Here is a 17,435-nt window from a genome sequence, read left to right as displayed (position 1 = left end):
CGTAGAGGGCCAATTTAGTTTATCCAGAATTAATAAGAAGTTTAAAAACGGTAAAAAAAAAAAAAAAAACATGAAGATGTAAATTTATTTTTGTTTCTCTCGTAATTATAGTAAAAGCAGTTTGATGTTTTCATCCCCAATCTTTGGTTTTCGGGATGAAGAGTGAAGAAGATGCAGGAGGATGAGGAAGGTGACGGGGTGGGGGCGTGGTGACGTCACGGCGAGGCGTGCAGCGCAGCGAGGAGGAGAAAAGCGACGCAGCGCAGCGCGGAGGAAACCACAGCGGCGGTCACCGCGGACGCAGCGTCACGCAGCCTCACGCAGCCTCACGCAGCCTCACGCAGCCTCACGCAGCCTCACGCACACACCGCGCTTTGTTGGATTTACTGGACACCTGCATGGGACGCAGTCAGGCTTCTCCCTTCACCTCTTCGCTCTACTGGGAACCAACTGGTGAGTAACTGGTTCTGACTGGGAAACTTTAGAGCTGCGAGAAAAAACAAGTAGACCAGAAAGAATAGATTCATTCATTCATCAGCTTTTCTGATTTTAATTATAATAACAACACGAGGCGCAAATAAAGCGGAATTTTACGGCTGTGCGGAAAATCAGGAAAACATTTTGAACATTTCAGCTCGGCTGAAGGACAGAGGAGAGATTCCCGCAGATAACTATCTGTGTGTGTGTGTGTGTGTGTGTGTGTGTGTGTGTGTGTGTGTGTGTGTGTGTGTGTGTGTGTGTGTGTGTGTGTGTGTGTGTGTGTGTGTGTGTGTGTGTGTGTTCATGGTTCTGGATAAATGATGAAGGTTCCGTTTGAAGCGACGCTGCGGATCAATAAATATTTTCTCTTTCTTTCTTTCTGCTGTTTGTTTGTTTTCACTTTTTTCTCTCCAGTTGAAATGTTCAGATTCAGAAACTTGATGAATATGTTTAATAAACTTTGACTAAACGCTTGTTGTTCGCAGGGATCAGGAATGGAGCTGAATTTGTCCAAGAACGTGATTTCATGCGGAGACTCAGGTAAGAACCGGAACCTTCATCTTCATCTCTCAACAGATTCTGGAAAAACTTCACACATAAATCTACATTTATTCAAACTCAGAGTTTAGTCGCAGTTTATTCTTCATAAGTTTCTGAGAACAGAAACGCGCAGATGTGCGGAATTATTAAATGTTCATGTGCAAATAAAGGAGCGCGAAAATGACTTAAGTGAAGGAATTAACTGATGAATTTTTGCTTAAACATTTAAAAATCTATATTAAATAAGTTTAAAAACACAAACTGTAATCATATTTGTTTCATTTCTAAATATTTTTGTTGAATTATAAAACATATAAAGAATAAAACATTTTGGTTCTAACAGATGAAGGACGGAGTCGCACCGACTTGTTTCACTTTTGATTTTTTCTTACATTACGGAGAAAAATAATAACTAATTAAATTTTACATGTGAAGCTGCGCGTCGTTTCGTCCTGATGGTCATTTAATGCCATGAAATCCGATCCAACCAGAATAACTGGACCGACATCAGCGGATTGTTAGAATGATAGAAAATTATTTTGAATTAAATAATAATAATTTTTTTTAAAAAACGACAGGAAACGTCACGTGGTGCGCGGCTTCATTTCTACCGGGAAAATATTTAGTTTGAAACAACCTGAAGTAAAAATTTCTGGTTTAATCTGCAGATGAAAAGAAAAACATTTGATGTTTTGTCTAAATGTGAAGCGGCTCATTCACTGTAAAATCATAAATCAGATTTAATAAATGAACAGCTGGTGGTTTGTTCACAATAAAACTACAAACCGGGATGTTTAGTTTAAAGGTTCAACTAAAAATGACAGAAACCCCCAAAAATGATTGTTTATGTAGATTTTAATTAAATATATATATATATATATATTAAACAAAAACAATTAAATTAATTTATGACTTTACTGGTTTTACTGCTTGAAACTACTTAATATTTTTTATTTTAAGAACTTGAACACAAAGCATGGAGATGCTGTGATAAAATGTGGGCAGCCTTGGGCTCCCCCTGCTGGCCTGGAGGAACCAAAGCAACATGTAGATCACTTATGCCTCGGGCCGGCTCTGCCCAGTCATCAGCTGGAGAAGTTAAAATTATTTCTAAGTTTTTCTGGGGAAACGTTTTACTGTTCTGCAGAAAACGTGCAATATTATCTGGAAAAAAATCACACAAAAATCTAAAACATTTAAAGTTTCATTTATTTTAAATTTAAAAATTTGCTGCCTTTCAGAAAAATTTATAAACAATTCTTATAGATTTTATAGACTTCAAATATTGGAGAGATTTTTGCCCTCAAACATTCCAGTTAATGTTTTTATTTCTAATAAATATACGGCTGCTCTGCAGAGAACTCCAGAATATTTCAGAAAACAAACGTCTGGTGGAAATATTGATTTAACTGATAAATAAAGTTCAGATTTTATTAAACTTTCCCCATGAAATGTAACGTCTAATTTTAACCATGAAGATCTGACAGAGTTTAGTTTTCTGCAGTTTTCTGGTGAAACTCAGCAGCAGCTGCTGACTTTGCGTATGCCTCAGGCCGACCTTGCGTATGCCTCAGGCCGACCTTGCGTATGCCTCAGGCCGACATTGCGTATGCCTCAGGCCGACCTTGCGTATACCTCAGGCCGACCTTGCGTATTCCTCAGGCCGACCTTGCGTATGCCTCAGGCCGACCTTGCGTATGCCTCAGGCCGACCTTGCGTATACCTCAGGCCGACCTTGCGTTGCCTCAGGCCGACATTGCGTATGCCTCAGGCCGACATTGCGTATACCTCAGGCCGACCTTGCGTATACCTCAGGCCGACCTTGCGTATGCCTCAGGCCGACATTGCGTATACCTCAGGCCGACCTTGCGTTGCCTCAGGCCGACATTGCGTATGCCTCAGGCCGACATTGCGTATACCTCAGGCCGACCTTGCGTATTCCTCAGGCCGACCTTGCGTATGCCTCAGGCCGACCTTGCGTATACCTCAGGCCGACCTTGCGTATTCCTCAGGCCGACCTTGCGTATGCCTCAGGCCGACATTGCGTATACCTCAGGCCGACCTTGCGTATACCTCAGGCCGACCTTGCGTATACCTCAGGCCGACCTTGCGTATGCCTCAGGCCGACCTTGCGTATACCTCAGGCCGACCTTGCGTATGCCTCAGGCCGGCCGTGCTTGTTGTGGACGTTCTGCTGGTTCTGGATGAAGGATGATTTTATCGGCTCCGTCAGCCTCAAAGGGGATTTCTGTGTGTTTTCTGCTCATTAGCCGTCGTTCTTAAGCGCTGTTTGGATGTCATAGTCGGAGGTCAAACGGGCCTCGGCCCACGCAGGGGAACCGTCACCACGGCGATAATCTGCCCAGCGCTTCTCCAGTTACCCAGCGGCTCCAGTTACATCTCCGCTGCTGGTCTCGCTTTCAATCTGCTTTGTTTTCCAGCTGCAGGGGAAAAAACGGCACTTTTATTCCCTCCGTGTGTTTGCTTGGTGATTAATGAGGCTCACACTTTATTTTTACATCATGGACAGGAGAGAGAAAAAAGTACGAATGTTTGCGCTGCTGCTGGACCTTTAACCTGTCCTGCCGGATGGAAAGGCTTTTTAACTCATCCATCACACGCAGAAGTGGAGCAGAAGGACGCAGGCGAGATGGAGGCTGGAGTATTTAGATAACCGCCATCGATCAGCCGCACAGCAGATCCACTCGTCTCCTTTACAACATCACAACGCTCCAGATGTAGAGATGATGCATCTTCTCTGAGCGATATTAAAATTACAATATTAACTAACCCTGCAACTCGGCCTCTTACACTGCAAAACACTAAATCTTAGCAAGTTTATAGAGCAAATATGTCAGTAAACTAACTTACAGGAAACGTTCAGCGAGAAGAAACAGTTTCAGTCATTAATGTTGATGAAAAACTTCTAGATTATTTCACTTACAACTTGGTAAAAATGTTTTACTACAAGTGAAATAATCTGCAGAGAAACTAGAACTTTTTCATCATTATTAATGAATTTATTTACTTTTTGTCTCCTTTTAAATGATTTGGCAGGTTTTGTGTTTTGCAGTGTATATATTTATTTCTCAGTTTTATTAAACATTGTTTTGGTAACAAAGTTGTTTTCTGAAGTAAAACCTGGAAACGGATCCATGTCGTGCTCCGGGTTAAACGCTCTGTCGCCGTGGAAACGTGTCACTGTAACTCATGGCAACTAAACCTCTGCTGCGACCAGAACCAGGCTCCGCTCCGGTTCACCTAACAAATCTGTTTCTGAAGCGGCGGCGTCCCGGCAGGCCTGCGCAGGTCGCTGCCGTGATTCCTGTCAGAGAAACACGCAGCAGCCGCAGCTCTGAGCCCAGATGTTGAGTAACCGGGCCGGTCCGGGCGCTGCGGGCTGGATCTGATGTCAGGAGGCTCACACACAGGGCGACACGCAGAGTCACAGGAACAGTTCATGCAGGACTCGTATGTTCAGTCATCAGCAGGTCGAGTTTTTATCTGAAAGCTTCTCCAGTTAAACTGAATTGGTTTGATTGTCCAGTTATTTTAAATGATCATTTTCCAGAGTAAAGGAATTAAACTGAAGATAAAACTAAATACAAACAACACAAATCTGTGAACCTCTGTTTTAAAGTCAATGGTTCCTTATGGGGGACGGCTCGGGTCCGTTATGACTCAGGCCGGCTCTGCTTGACCTGCAGGACGAACTCGCTCCGTTCGCTTCGACTCGCCTGAACGTTAAATCAGAAACTAACCGAAGCCTGAAAACATGGACTGACCTGCTGCGGGCAAGGAACGTAAAAACCCCAAAACATCCAGAACCAAGAGTCCAGAGTCCAGAGTCCAGAACCCAGAACCCAGACTGACCGTCAGACTCTCTGCTGAGTATCATTACAGATATTAAACGCTGGAAAGTCTTTTATTAATTTAGCTGAAATAAATTCTGAAGATGTCATTTTTTCTGGACTCGAACGAAGCCGACTCTGTTGAAATGTTTTAACCGCAGCAGCAGGAAGGACTTGACCTTTGACCTCCAGATCTACTCAGAGAAACGAGTCAGAAAAGTTTGATCATATCGGTATGAGTGTGAAAAATGAAATGAATTGAAGATGGCAGGAACCAGAAATAGAGAATCTTTATATAAATAATCTGTTGAATATGTTGGTAAGACTCATAAAATTATGAATTTCATAAACTTTAAAGAGTCTCAAGTGAAAAAAAAGTTTTTTCTGGTTTGGTTATTTTGAACAAAAAGCCGGCCTGATGCATAAGCAAACTCAGCAACTACAACTCAGGTTTCACTGATTTTTCTTTTTCATTAATTTGTTGTAATTGTGCAAAATGAAAATCATAATTTTTGATATTCAAAAGGAAAAATGTAAATCATTTCATTGAGTGAAACATTTTAGAAATTAATTTCTTTTTTGCTCCATTTGACACAATAAACTAGAATCGACATCAATTATTATTTTTCTCTAGAAATAATCTGGATTAGATGGAAAATATTTTTCATCCTCAGTCGGATTTTATCTGAGCTCTAGAACAAATATTCACATTTTACATAAAACCTGAAAAAATTCAGATTCTGGAAACAAACATTTGATTATTGTGAAGTTTTCTGTTATAAGCTGTAATATTAAGGTCGTGTTGAATGTGTGAAGCTTTAACATTTAAAACTTTATGAAAGAAATTAGTTTTTTATATAGATTAAAGTAGGAAGATGAATGATATGAGCTGAAGGTTAGGACACCCAGGCCAGCAGGGGGCGTCCAAGAGCAGCGGACTCATCACACAGAATGAAGCAATAAAAACTTTAAAACTAAAAAAACTTTAAAACTTTAAATGACTGTCAAAATTATTCTACTTTATATTTTATATAATAGCTTTATTCATTTCTTTATCGATTCTGGGCAGATTTTAATTTTGAAGAGAACAAATCCTTTAGCATGATGCTAATTAGCATGATGCTAAACATTAGCATCATGCTAATTACATCATCAGACAAACCAAAATATAAAGTTAAGTAGAAATTTTGTTATTATAAGGAATAAAATGACATTAATTCATATAAGTAACCAAAACATAACAAAGTTAAGAAAAATAAAAATATTATTTCAATAAAACTTCAGAACCTTTAACAGGTTTGACTTTCATTCAGTTTATTGCTATAATAAAATGTCTCAAGTCAAAAGTAACAGCACAGTAAAAATATGTTTTTTCAAAAGTTACTCAGTAATTTTAACTAGTTATTATCTAACTAATTTACATAATTATAATTTTCTATTCATTCACTTCAACATGTAAACATAAACAATGAAAACATGCCGACATGTTTTCATTGTTTATGTTTTGGCTTCCAGTTTTCTTCAGTATAATATAATTTTAGTAAAATAAAATAATAAAATCCTCATTCAAAATATGGAGATTGAAATTTATTTATGCGTTTTGCTGTTTTTCTGTGTAAATATCTAAAGGTGAGAGAGCAGCAGCTGGTGTGTGTGTGTGTGTGTGTGTGTGTGTGTGTGTGTGTGTGTGTGTGTGTGTGTGTGTGTGTGTGTGTGTTGTTTAGATAATCAGCAGCTGTCAGAATCTCAGCGGGTTTTCTGATTATTTCATGTTTCATCCATCAGCGCATCGTTCATCCGGACACAATGGAAATGTTTATCCAGCTCACACACACACACACACACACACACACACACACACACACACACACACACACACACCGGTCTCTGTGTGTGTAAAGGAACGTGAAGGATGAGGCACATGAATTAAAGCGCCTGTTTTTATTGCGCCTCCTGAATCCCACCGCAGAAATATTAATAATACCAACATCAAATATTTATGAATTTATGAAAAGAGAAGCAACAAGTCGCAACATTTATTTGTTATTTGTGATATTAATGTCGCCACTTTGTAAAACTGATCCATAAATCATTTTATTCATGTGGCCACGCCCCTTTTTTAATCCATAAACTTTCTATTGGAGCAAAAATAAAACCAAACCGAATCTGTTGCCAAGATTCTCCGGAATATTTTCCAACAACCAGCCGAGCAGTTTGGACTTTTACATCAGCGGGACGCCGGTCGGGTCACCGTGACGTCATAGTCCCGGGGCGGTGGGGGTGCGTCGCGGCGCAGGTTCGGTGGGTTGGACTGTCGCTCTGGGAGGTTCCGAGCGGCAGGAGGAGGATCTGCTGCCTGACAGTCGGAGCTCCGAGTCGGTCAGAGCGCACAGCAGAGCCGCGCTGCTGCAGACCGGACCGGACCGGACCGCTGCCCGATGCCTCGCGTTGCTTCGCCTCTACAGAAACTTTGTGGGTTTTGGGGAAACCGAACCTCTGGTGGAAATCCTCCGCGTGGCCGCGCCGCTCATGTCGCGGTGTGATTCTGGATCTTCGCTGTCGCAGCTGCTGCAGAGCAGGACCCACTTTCTCACTGTCCCGCATCCTTCTCTTTAAGGTGGCATGAATTTGGACAGAATCTCGGAGGCCGTCAGAGCCGCGCCGCCCCGTGACGTGGCCGCCGCGTTTCATTTACAGAGACCAGCGGAGGCCGGCAGGGAGGCTTTAGAGAACTCAAGCAGCGAGTCCTCAGACGCAGAGCTGGCAGGTAGATACCGCCGGACGGAACCAGACTCTTCCTGTAAAATCCACTTTTTATTGAGCGGAAATCATGTTGGTGCGTAAAAAGCAGAGAAATCCGCAGCGGGACGTTCATTTACGCACCAGCAGAACTCAGAGGTTCAGCTTCACCCAGATCTGTTCTGTTCTGGTTCTGCGCCGCCTGAGCCAATCACCGGGCCGGATCCCAGACTGGGTCACGGAAAAATGCGCGGAGCCTGGCCTGCAGTCAGACAGTTAAACAAACTAGAAATACCATCAATCTGAACCCAGAAGCAGAATCAGCTGCAGTTCACCTGCTTTATTCACGAGTTTAACTTTGGCTAAACTTTCCTCCATCAGATCTCAGCCTCAGATAAGAGCAGCCTAAAGATTTCGATCAGTGAGAACAGAATCGGTTGTAAATGTGTGAGAATATTTGCTTTTCTTTCTCTGCTCAGGGATTTTATGAAAATACTTGCAAATGTCTGACCTCAGGCTCTCCGCTCCCCGCTCGGTTAAAACCTTTCGCTGTTTTGCAAGTTGGAAACTGAATCCGCGTGTGAAATGTTGAGCAGGTCGCGTGAGCTGCGTGAGCCGCGCCGCGCCGCGCCGCGCCGCACGTCTTCACCGCTCCGCCGCTTTCTGTTCCCCGCAGAGAAGGAGCGCAGCGCGGAGCACCGCAGCGATGACGGCAGCGCCGACGACCCGAAGAAGAAGAAGCAGCGGCGGCAGCGGACTCACTTCACCAGCCAGCAGCTGCAGGAGCTGGAGGCCACCTTCCAGAGGAACCGCTACCCGGACATGAGCACCAGGGAGGAGATCGCCGTCTGGACCAACCTGACGGAGGCCAGAGTTCGGGTAAGAGGCCCGGCGCCATGTTGGAAACACGTCCAAATACTTCATTAATCAATCTGATTTATTTTCAATCACAAACCAACTAGAAACTGTGTTTTTGTCAGGGTTGAATGTTTTTCCTTCTATTTTTACGGCGGCAGCAGCAGTGAAGTTTCTGCTCTGTTATTTATATTCCGGGTCAAATAGTTTGACCTTTTATGAGGCTGAAGGATTTTATTGTTCCGCTTTTTTCTGAAGGGTTTGCGGCTCTGAACGATCAAATGTTTCGCATCAAACGAGATTTAATGAAAACCCGCAAATATTAAAATGATTTTAATGATAAACATCAGGACGAAACATTAAACTTAAAAACGAAGCTTGTTGACTTTTTGTAAATATTTATCAGATCCGGTTTGGATCTTTGTTTCCGTTTAATCACAAACTTCAGACTAAACGACACCAGAAACCGAACATTTCCTTTTCATCGTTTTCTCCTGTCGGACTTGGAGCCGTTTTCCCGCGCAGCCACGCGCGTTTCTCTGGAAATCAACGAGTCGGTTTTGTGCGTGGAAAAGCAACCGGTCCCATTTGGTTCGGGTTTCCTGCGGAGTCCAGACTCGCTGGTTTTGAAGGAGGAGAAGCAGCTTTTCTGTTATGCACTTTATAAAAAATCAAAGATATTTCTGTTAGTGTTAAAAGTGACATTTTGAATTATTGCAGCACTAAGTGGCTGCAGATTAAAAAAAACAAACGGAATTTATTTTAATCGCTTCTGGTCGATTTGTTTTCCTTCATTTTCCTGTTGCAGCTTCTGGAGATTATTTAGGTTATAAATCATCTTCATCGGACGAAACTTCAACTGTTTCAGTTATGAATTAAAAAACGATTCCGCAAAGTGGCGGCGCGGCCCGGCCCGGTCCGGTCCGGTCCGGTCCGCTCCCACCTGCTGGTTTTATTCAAATCACCAAACTCACGCAAAGATCATATTAGTAACGTTTTCATGTCTGATATTGAATGTAAACAGTTTCTCCGTCGGAGCTTCAAATAAAAGTTAAATGGCGCAAACAGCTGCGGATCAAACTGCGAGTTTTCATTCAGACTGTTTTAGTTTCGATCGTTTTGATTTTATGTGATTAGATTTTTAACTTTGTTTTCTCTAATCCAGTTTGATGCGATATCTATCTATATGTATATATCTATATTTATATATATATAATTGGATGTTTTGCGTTTCAGAGTAAAAAGCATTAAAATGACTTAGAATAACTTCAGTATTTATGTATTAAACAGATTAATTTTTTTTATTCTACCTGTGGAATATTAACCAAAATTAATTTAAAATAACGACAAATTATTTTATGTTCAGAAATAAATTATTGCAAAGCGATTTTAAAAAGTTCAGCGCATACGTCATATTTATTTATTAAAGAGCTTTACACTTAAAAAACAGATAAAAACTCAATAAAATAGAAAACTATCTAAAAAATGTTCTGCAGTTTTAATGCTTCATGTAACGTTCACGGAACCACGGGAGTTAAAGCAGCTCCGTGGAAAACCCACGATAAGGAAAGGAAGACAAACTGACGAGAAAACATTATTATTATTATTATTATTATTATTAATTTACTACAGTGATTTTTTTCTGCACTCTTCACAATAATACAAAATAAACTGATATTTTATTTTAAAAAATGAATAAACGTTTCTAAAAACTGAAAGCATTAAATTATTTTCCTGATCAAAGATCATAAACTATAATCTGCATGAATCCTTAATCTGGATTAGAATTAGATTCGGTTGCTGACGCGAATCAGGATTTTCTAATCTAAATGTGGTTTGGCGCCATGTTGGTGACCAGACTGGAGCTGAATAGTGTGGCTGGCAGCCTCCGGGTGTCCCGTAGTGACGCAGTGTTTACCTTCCAGGTGTGGTTCAAAAACCGCCGGGCCAAGTGGAGGAAGCGGGAGCGGAACCAGCAGATGGACCTGTGTAAGAACAGCTACCTGCCGCAGTTCAGCGGCCTCATGCAGCCCTACGAAGACATGTACCCGACCTACACCTACAACAACTGGACCAACAAGGGCCTGGCCCCGGCGCCGCTCTCCACCAAGAACTTCACCTTCTTCAACTCCATGAGTCCGCTCACCTCGCAGTCCATGTTCTCCGCCCCGAACTCCATCTCCTCCATGAGTATGGCGTCCGGCATGGGCCACTCCGCCGTGCCCGGCATGCCGGCCCCGGGCCTCAACAACATCAGCAACCTGAACGGCATCGGAACCTCCGGCATCAACTCGGCCATGTCGTCCTCCGCGTGTCCGTACGGCCCTCCCGGCTCGCCGTACAGCGTTTACCGGGACACGTGTAACTCCAGCCTGGCCACCCTAAGACTCAAGTCCAAACAGCACCCCACGTTCGGATACAGCGGCCTGCAGAGCCCCGGCTCCAGCCTCAACGCCTGCCAGTACAACAGCTGACGGGCCGCGGGGCCCCGAACCGACCCGCAGGATCCGCATCTCACCCCGAACCAGCAACCGAACCGACCTGGATCCCTGCGGTCATTTTTTCCGTAAGAGAAAAAATGGATTATGCGGGTTACAAGTTTACCACGAAACATCTGGAGCTTTTCTAGACAATGAAGACGTGTTACATTACTGCACTGTACATATTTAACTGTAAATACAAACCACACTGGGATTCTGGTTCCGGTACTGGTTGGGCTGCTTGGTGGCTCCATTTCGCTTCTCCTTACTTCCATTTCGTAGCGACGCACTTAAACTATTCAAAATCAAAAAATCATAAAAATACTCTAATTATTTCATTTGATATTTTTCTGAACATTTTTTTCATCCGTTTCGTTTCTGATGAGCAGAAACTGATCCGCAGGTGGTTCCATTTCGTACCTGAAAAAAAACAACAACTAATGGCGCCCAAATCATCGAAACTAATAAAAAAAATAAAACTAATTAAAACCGCGAAATGACCGGCATCCTTTGCGGCTCAATTTCGTAGGAAACGATGAAGGAGCAAAATACCCATAATTCATTTCGAAATGACAGGTACGAAATGGAGCCACAAGTTTTGCTCTTGTTTCGTTTTTGTGCCGAGATTTTCAGTTAAGAAAACAAATACAATGACAGAAAATGGCGGAAAATGACCGGAAGAGGGATTATTAATAATGACTAAAAAACATAAATAATTAATGTTAAGATACTGAAACCAGAAAGGTGAAAAAAGAAGAACTCTTGACTTTATTGTACATATTTTATAAACGCTTCTTTGTGCTTTTTGCCACCGACTGCTTCTCATTTTTATTTGCTCAAATGAACGAAAAAAAAAAAACTCAACAATGTTTAACTTGACGTGATTTAATGTAAAACTGTTTAACCTGAACTGTTTATAAATGATCCAAAGTTCTCGTGTTTAATGTAACGTGTGTGTCTGAATAAATCCACAGAAAACTAAAAAGGTTCATTTAAATATTTAACTTCAACGGAACGTTTTACACTTTAAAATAATGACATTCATAATCTATTAATTCTTATTTGATTTACTTTCAGTCTTCCTCCTCATCGAGGCCGAAGGATGAATGTTAGTTAAAAACTCAGGCGGTTATTTATGATCCACCAAATCACAGAAAACGGCGGGTTTTAATAAATCAGTAAATCTGATTATAATCTCTCTCATGTTCTCCTTCCGGCCAGAAGCGCTCAGTTTATTCAGTCAACATCATATCTGCTGTTCTGACACCTGCAGAAATCCTCATATCTGTATTATCTATATTACTGCCACTAGACTGATATTAGTGTTGAACCTGATAGGTAATCTGCAGGATTAGGATTAGAGGCAGCCGTTAATAAAACACTGAAACATGATCAGAATTAATTATTAAACACAAATGATTTAAAATGTCATTTATAGATTAGAGCGTGACTGTTTATAAAATACATTTTGCTTTATTATTAAAACTTTTAATCAAACATTGGGAGTAATATTTCTAATCCTAAGAATTAACTTTTATTTTCCTTGTTGATCAGATTACAATCTTTTCCTATTAATTTTGACCTCAAACATTCATTTAATTTATAACCTTTTTATTCAGAAACAGCAGGAAATTGTTTCCTTCTGATTTTCCACCTCGTTTCTTTTCACTCAAAGTTTCCTTTGATTTTGTTTGAACGGATCAAACGATGGCCGCGTTTCCTCATTTCAAACTTTCATATCATTTTATTTATTTATTCGTCATAATTTAGCGAGAAAGTCTAAACTGGACCGTTTCTGATTATCTGGTATTTATTAAAGTTTTGTAAATATGAATCTTCATCTGTTCAGACCATCGGCGGCGCGCATGGTGGTCTGCGCCATCACGCGTGCCCGCGCCGCGTTTATTTAAGGCGCGCACGCGCATTGCTTGTAATTGCAGCTCTTGGCTTTGATTATTAATCCTCTGGCAGCAGGACGCGCCGCGCCGCGCCGCGCCGCGGTGATTCGCAACAAAAACAAATCGCGCAAACTGTCGTAAAACGTCTCCAATAGTTTCCCTGATTGCGGCTGTAAACGAGGCGCGGACGCGCACGCGCACGCGCACATGCAGGGCAAAGTTCAGCGCTGCTTTATACCTGGTAAATATTTGAACAGTTTTTCTCTGGTTTTAATCTCCACAAACCCCGGAGCATAGAATGGAAGAAAATAGAATTGTAATGGTGCAAAAACTGCGCATTTATGGCTAAAAATATTAGCGCAATTCTAAGCTGAACTAACAACAAAAAAATAAACCCAAATAAAACTAAAATCAAACATACATCAATCAGAAAGTGTCACATGTTCCAGTTCAAACTCTTCTGGGAAACCGAGGATAAAATTAAAAGTAATTTATTAATTAATTCCTTTGGATCAGGTGAGGTAAATATAATATCTAAAACACGCAGGGAATCTGGAGGAACAGGATTGGTCACTGGATGCGTTACCTGGGTGACACTGTAAAAACGGCACGGTTAAAACAAGTCAGTCTGGAAGTTAGCTAACCCAGTACTGGGTCAAACATTGACCAGTTCAGCCTTTGGTTTAACTCAGCAGGTCAGAATCAATTACTGAGAAACAATCAACTTCAAACCTTTCCTTCTGAAAACACACATAGATCAAACTATCTATGTGTGTTTGATCTATACAGGTAGATATAATATCTATATTTACTATATTCATTTCAGCTAGCCAATCAGCACAAAGCAACATGAGCACTGATTGGCTAGCCAATGTCATAAATATTTCAGTTTCCCATGATGCATTGTTTTCTGAATATTTTAGATAGGCTGCGTTTAAAATCTGCAGGTTTTCTGAAAATAACGTGAACAGAAGGGATTCACTGAAGTTGTGACTGTTAGCTTTGCTAGCCACTTAGCATGTAGCATAATCATCACACTGGGACTGACAGTTTCCTTTACCTGAGACGGAGCTGACGCTGCATCCGCCATGTTTTTACAGAATAATCTTTCAGCTGCAAGTAAACTTTAGTGCCTTTTCAAAATAAAAGCACCAAACAGTGCTATAAAAGTTTGTTATAAGACAGATAATCTGTGAGCAGATGGATCTCCTCCATGAGCTAATATTACTGTCTGAAGAAATTAACCAAAAACAACCAATCAGAGCCAGGAGGCGGGGCTTAGCGCTGTCAAACAGGCTCATGAACTCGCTGCTAAATGTGCTAATGGAGGAGAAACAGCTTACCATTAAAAGAAAACAGTTTATCTGCCATCATCAGTGGCTATGCTAACTAGCTTTACAATTTACAGCAGGCTATGCTAGCTGCAGCCTAGCAGAGAGCAAAAGGAGAGTGATTGACAGCGCTAAGACCCGCCTCCTGGCCCTGATTGGCTGTTTCTAGGTAGCACTGAGAGAAAACATGGAAGATTGATTTTTTCATAGATTCTGTCTCAAACTGTCCCAACAGATATAAAAAATATTTAAAACATATTTTTACGAAAGTTACACATTGCAGCTCTAAAGAGAACTCCTGAAAATCATTTGGTGTAATTATAACATCATTTTGCCTAAAAGTTACAAATTAAGGCATCCCACAGCTGCTGCAGCTGTTGCTGCTGCTGCAGCGCCGCCTAACGCGGTCTCTGCATCCAGAACCCAGACAGAACCCAGCCGAGCGTTCTGCTTACAGAATTCATTCTGTTTCCAGATTCAGATCATTTCCATTTTCCTTGAACCAACGTTGAACTGAAACAAACCGATTTAAACCGAAGCTAAAAGATTTCAGCTCATTTTTTACTTAAAGGTGTACCAGCAGGGGGCGCCACAACTGGGACATCTGGAAGCAATAACCAAGAGTATCGATCTGATATTGATATCAAATATCGGATATCGACCTGCATCTTAAATCTCTGATGGAATCAGTCCGCTCCAGCATTTAGTCCGGCCCAGGATTTCTATCCCACACAGACTAAGTTTATAATAAAAACTGATTAAGCTTTCCTTACACTCCTTTACAAAATAAGTAATAAATGTATGATACTGATATCGGATCAGAAGTGAAAAAGTTGCATTGGGGAAACCCAATAATTGTATCTACACTATAAAAACTAAATCCTACCAAGTATTTTAAATCTTGTTTCTACTGTAAATATCTTGGTTCACTTGAAATAAGACAAATTTAACTCACATTAATTTTTCATCAACATAAAGTCAATAATCCCTTAATATTGATTTAAAATATACCAGTTCCACTGGTAGATTATTTCACTTATAAAATGAAACAAATATCTTGTTATAAGTGAAAAATCTGCTAAATCAATATTTAATCTAAATCTATTTACTTACAAAAAAGTTACTTAAGTTATTTTTGTTTTATGTCAAGTGAACTGAGGTAGAAACTAAACCAAACTACTTGGTGAGGTTTTGAGTTTTTGCAGTGTAATCTGAATAGAAGCTCCACAGATTTATTCCTAATCCAAACAGAAATTAATCTTCTCAGGTGATTAGAAGATGTAATTTTCCTCCATGAAAGTTTCAGGTCTGAGTTGTTGCACAAAGTGAATGAATGAATCCAGAGTAATTGGATGGTGTTATGTTTTATTATGGTTGTTCCCTCAGTTGACATGATAACAGCATTAGATGATTTAATGAACCAACATTTAGCCTGTGCAGCTATTTTACCCTCTAATTTATGAATCTGATGGTTCTGTTTGAAAACAGAAGTTTGCCGTTCAGAACCCGAGTCCAGCAGCATGAATCACTGTAATTATATGAGTCATAATGTTGTGACTCCATGCAGCTCTGTGTTTGAGCTGCAGCACCTGACGAAGCTGACATGACCGTCATTTAGGGATCAGAGGCAGCAGAGAGCTGATCTGGTTTTATTACCTTTATTCAACACAAGATCATTATGAGATGAAAAATATCACAGATTCAACCAGCGAATCAGAAAACTGCAGATAAATGTAGAAATTTAAAGAAAGTGATATTATAAGGAAGTAAAACATTAAGATTGATTTATCAGAGGGAAAGTTTTACTGCTGGCTCAGCGCTGAACATGTTGGAGGAATTTCCCAAAATAAAACATCATTAGAAAATGATAAACCAGTTAAAAGGCACCGTTACTGGGTTACTCAGTTTACTGGGAAAAATCATCTTTTTTGTCTCATTTCCGTTTTCCTCCAGCAGATCAAAACTTTTCCACGAGTGAGTAAAACGAGTTTGTGGGACGAGTGCAGTGGCTGCCGGCTGCAGCTCAGTGAGCGGCGGCGTTGTGCCGAATATTTGATTCTGTCATCCTGTGACGGCGCCGAGCCAGCGGCTTTCAGGGCGTTTTCTCCAGAGGAGCAGCATCAACTTATTGTTCAGCACATTCCTGCAGACGCAACAGGCTGAAAACTGGAGCAGTAAAGAGCAACAGGATTTATTGATCTACTTACTGTGAGATAAGATGCAGCTGCTGCAGCACAAACAACAAGCACACATGAAACTGGAAGAAAATACACAAAACTCAACATTTTTCACAAAAAAATACAATGTTCAGCAGGTCAATAATTTGTAGAACCAGCTGTTGCTGTTTCCAGTAACGGCAACGGCAACGTCAACGTGCATTTAGCTTTGATATAGAAAAGTTACATTTATCTCAGTTTTTATCAGTAAAATGCAGCAAAGAGAATCTGATCAACCTTAGAACCAGGTGGTGTAGAGCTAGGTGGTGTAGAACTGAGTGGTGTAGAACTGGGTGGTGTCTCTATCCTCCTGGTTCTAGTCAGAACTCCAGCAGCAGCGTTCTGGACCGTTGGGTTGTCAATCAGACCTGTGAAGACGCTGCTGCAGGAATCAAAGCCACTAAAGACAAACTAAAACCTGGATGAGTTTCTCTGATCTGAGACTTTAGTCCTCTGGTCCTGGAAATGTTCTGCAGCTGCTAGAAGGCCCACTCTGGAACCCAAAGGTCAGGTCAGAGGTCAGAGGTCAGTCTGATCTCTAGTTTCCACTGAAGCTGTGTTCCAGAGATCAGATCTGAGCGTCTGAAGGACAACAGAAAGTCTCTTGAAGACGCTGAACAGGATCTGATCTCAGATTTTCTTTCTAACTCAGCAGCATCAACTCGTCTCCTCAGCGATTCACACCTGGGGTCACGTGACCAACACGACCCGCCATGTTGGGACTGTCAGCCAACAGCGACCCAAACACTGTGAGTGAGGCTCCACACCAGAGCAGAACCAGCAGCTGTTCCTCCGTCTGATTTCTGCAGCTCGTCCTCAGTGACCTTCGGCCTCTGGGATGTTTCTCTAGTTATCGCTCTTCTTTCATTCAGCTACAAGGTTTGCATTTGTGCTGCAGTCTTTCCATTTCCACCAGAGGAACAGTGATCTGTGAAATCTTCAAAGCTTGGGGAATTGTTTTATGAACTAACTCTGGTTTGAACTTTGACCCTGACCTCTACTGTTTTTCATGCTACCTAAGAAACCTCTGAGTCCTTCAGGCAGC

At 41.3% G+C, this 17,435-nt stretch overlaps 1 protein-coding gene and 1 long non-coding RNA gene across 4 annotated transcripts; one reads left to right on the top strand and one right to left on the bottom strand.

The window, feature by feature from the left end:
• The first annotated feature begins 288 nt into the window (after positions 1 to 288).
• On the top strand, positions 289 to 11,930 carry pitx1 (paired-like homeodomain 1). Of its 3 annotated transcripts, XM_032575438.1 has the most exons (5): positions 289 to 453; positions 966 to 1,020; positions 7,489 to 7,638; positions 8,287 to 8,489; positions 10,391 to 11,930. In XM_032575438.1, the coding sequence occupies exons 2-5, from the start codon at positions 975 to 977 to the stop codon at positions 10,937 to 10,939; spliced, it is 948 nt and encodes a 315-aa protein (XP_032431329.1). In that variant the 5' UTR covers positions 289 to 453; positions 966 to 974; the 3' UTR covers positions 10,940 to 11,930. The 3 variants fall into 3 exon arrangements, with proteins under 3 accessions (XP_032431329.1, XP_032431330.1, XP_032431328.1); XM_032575439.1 differs by lacking the exon at positions 7,489 to 7,638; XM_032575437.1 differs by lacking the exons at positions 289 to 453; positions 966 to 1,020 and adding an exon at positions 7,189 to 7,343.
• Positions 11,931 to 15,525: 3,595 nt separating this feature from the next.
• LOC116727815 (uncharacterized) lies at positions 15,526 to 16,783 on the bottom strand. The gene is made up of 2 exons (XR_004340865.1): positions 16,382 to 16,783; positions 15,526 to 16,317 (listed from the first exon to the last, which is right to left on the bottom strand). It is a non-coding gene; the product is annotated as an uncharacterized LOC116727815 (long non-coding RNA).
• Between the last annotated feature and the right edge of the window lie 652 nt (positions 16,784 to 17,435).

This window comes from Xiphophorus hellerii, chromosome 11, assembly GCF_003331165.1.
Source record: "Xiphophorus hellerii strain 12219 chromosome 11, Xiphophorus_hellerii-4.1, whole genome shotgun sequence".
In the NCBI taxonomy this organism is placed as follows: Eukaryota; Metazoa; Chordata; class Actinopteri; order Cyprinodontiformes; family Poeciliidae; genus Xiphophorus; species Xiphophorus hellerii.
This window is presented reverse-complemented; position numbering and strand designations above follow the sequence as displayed.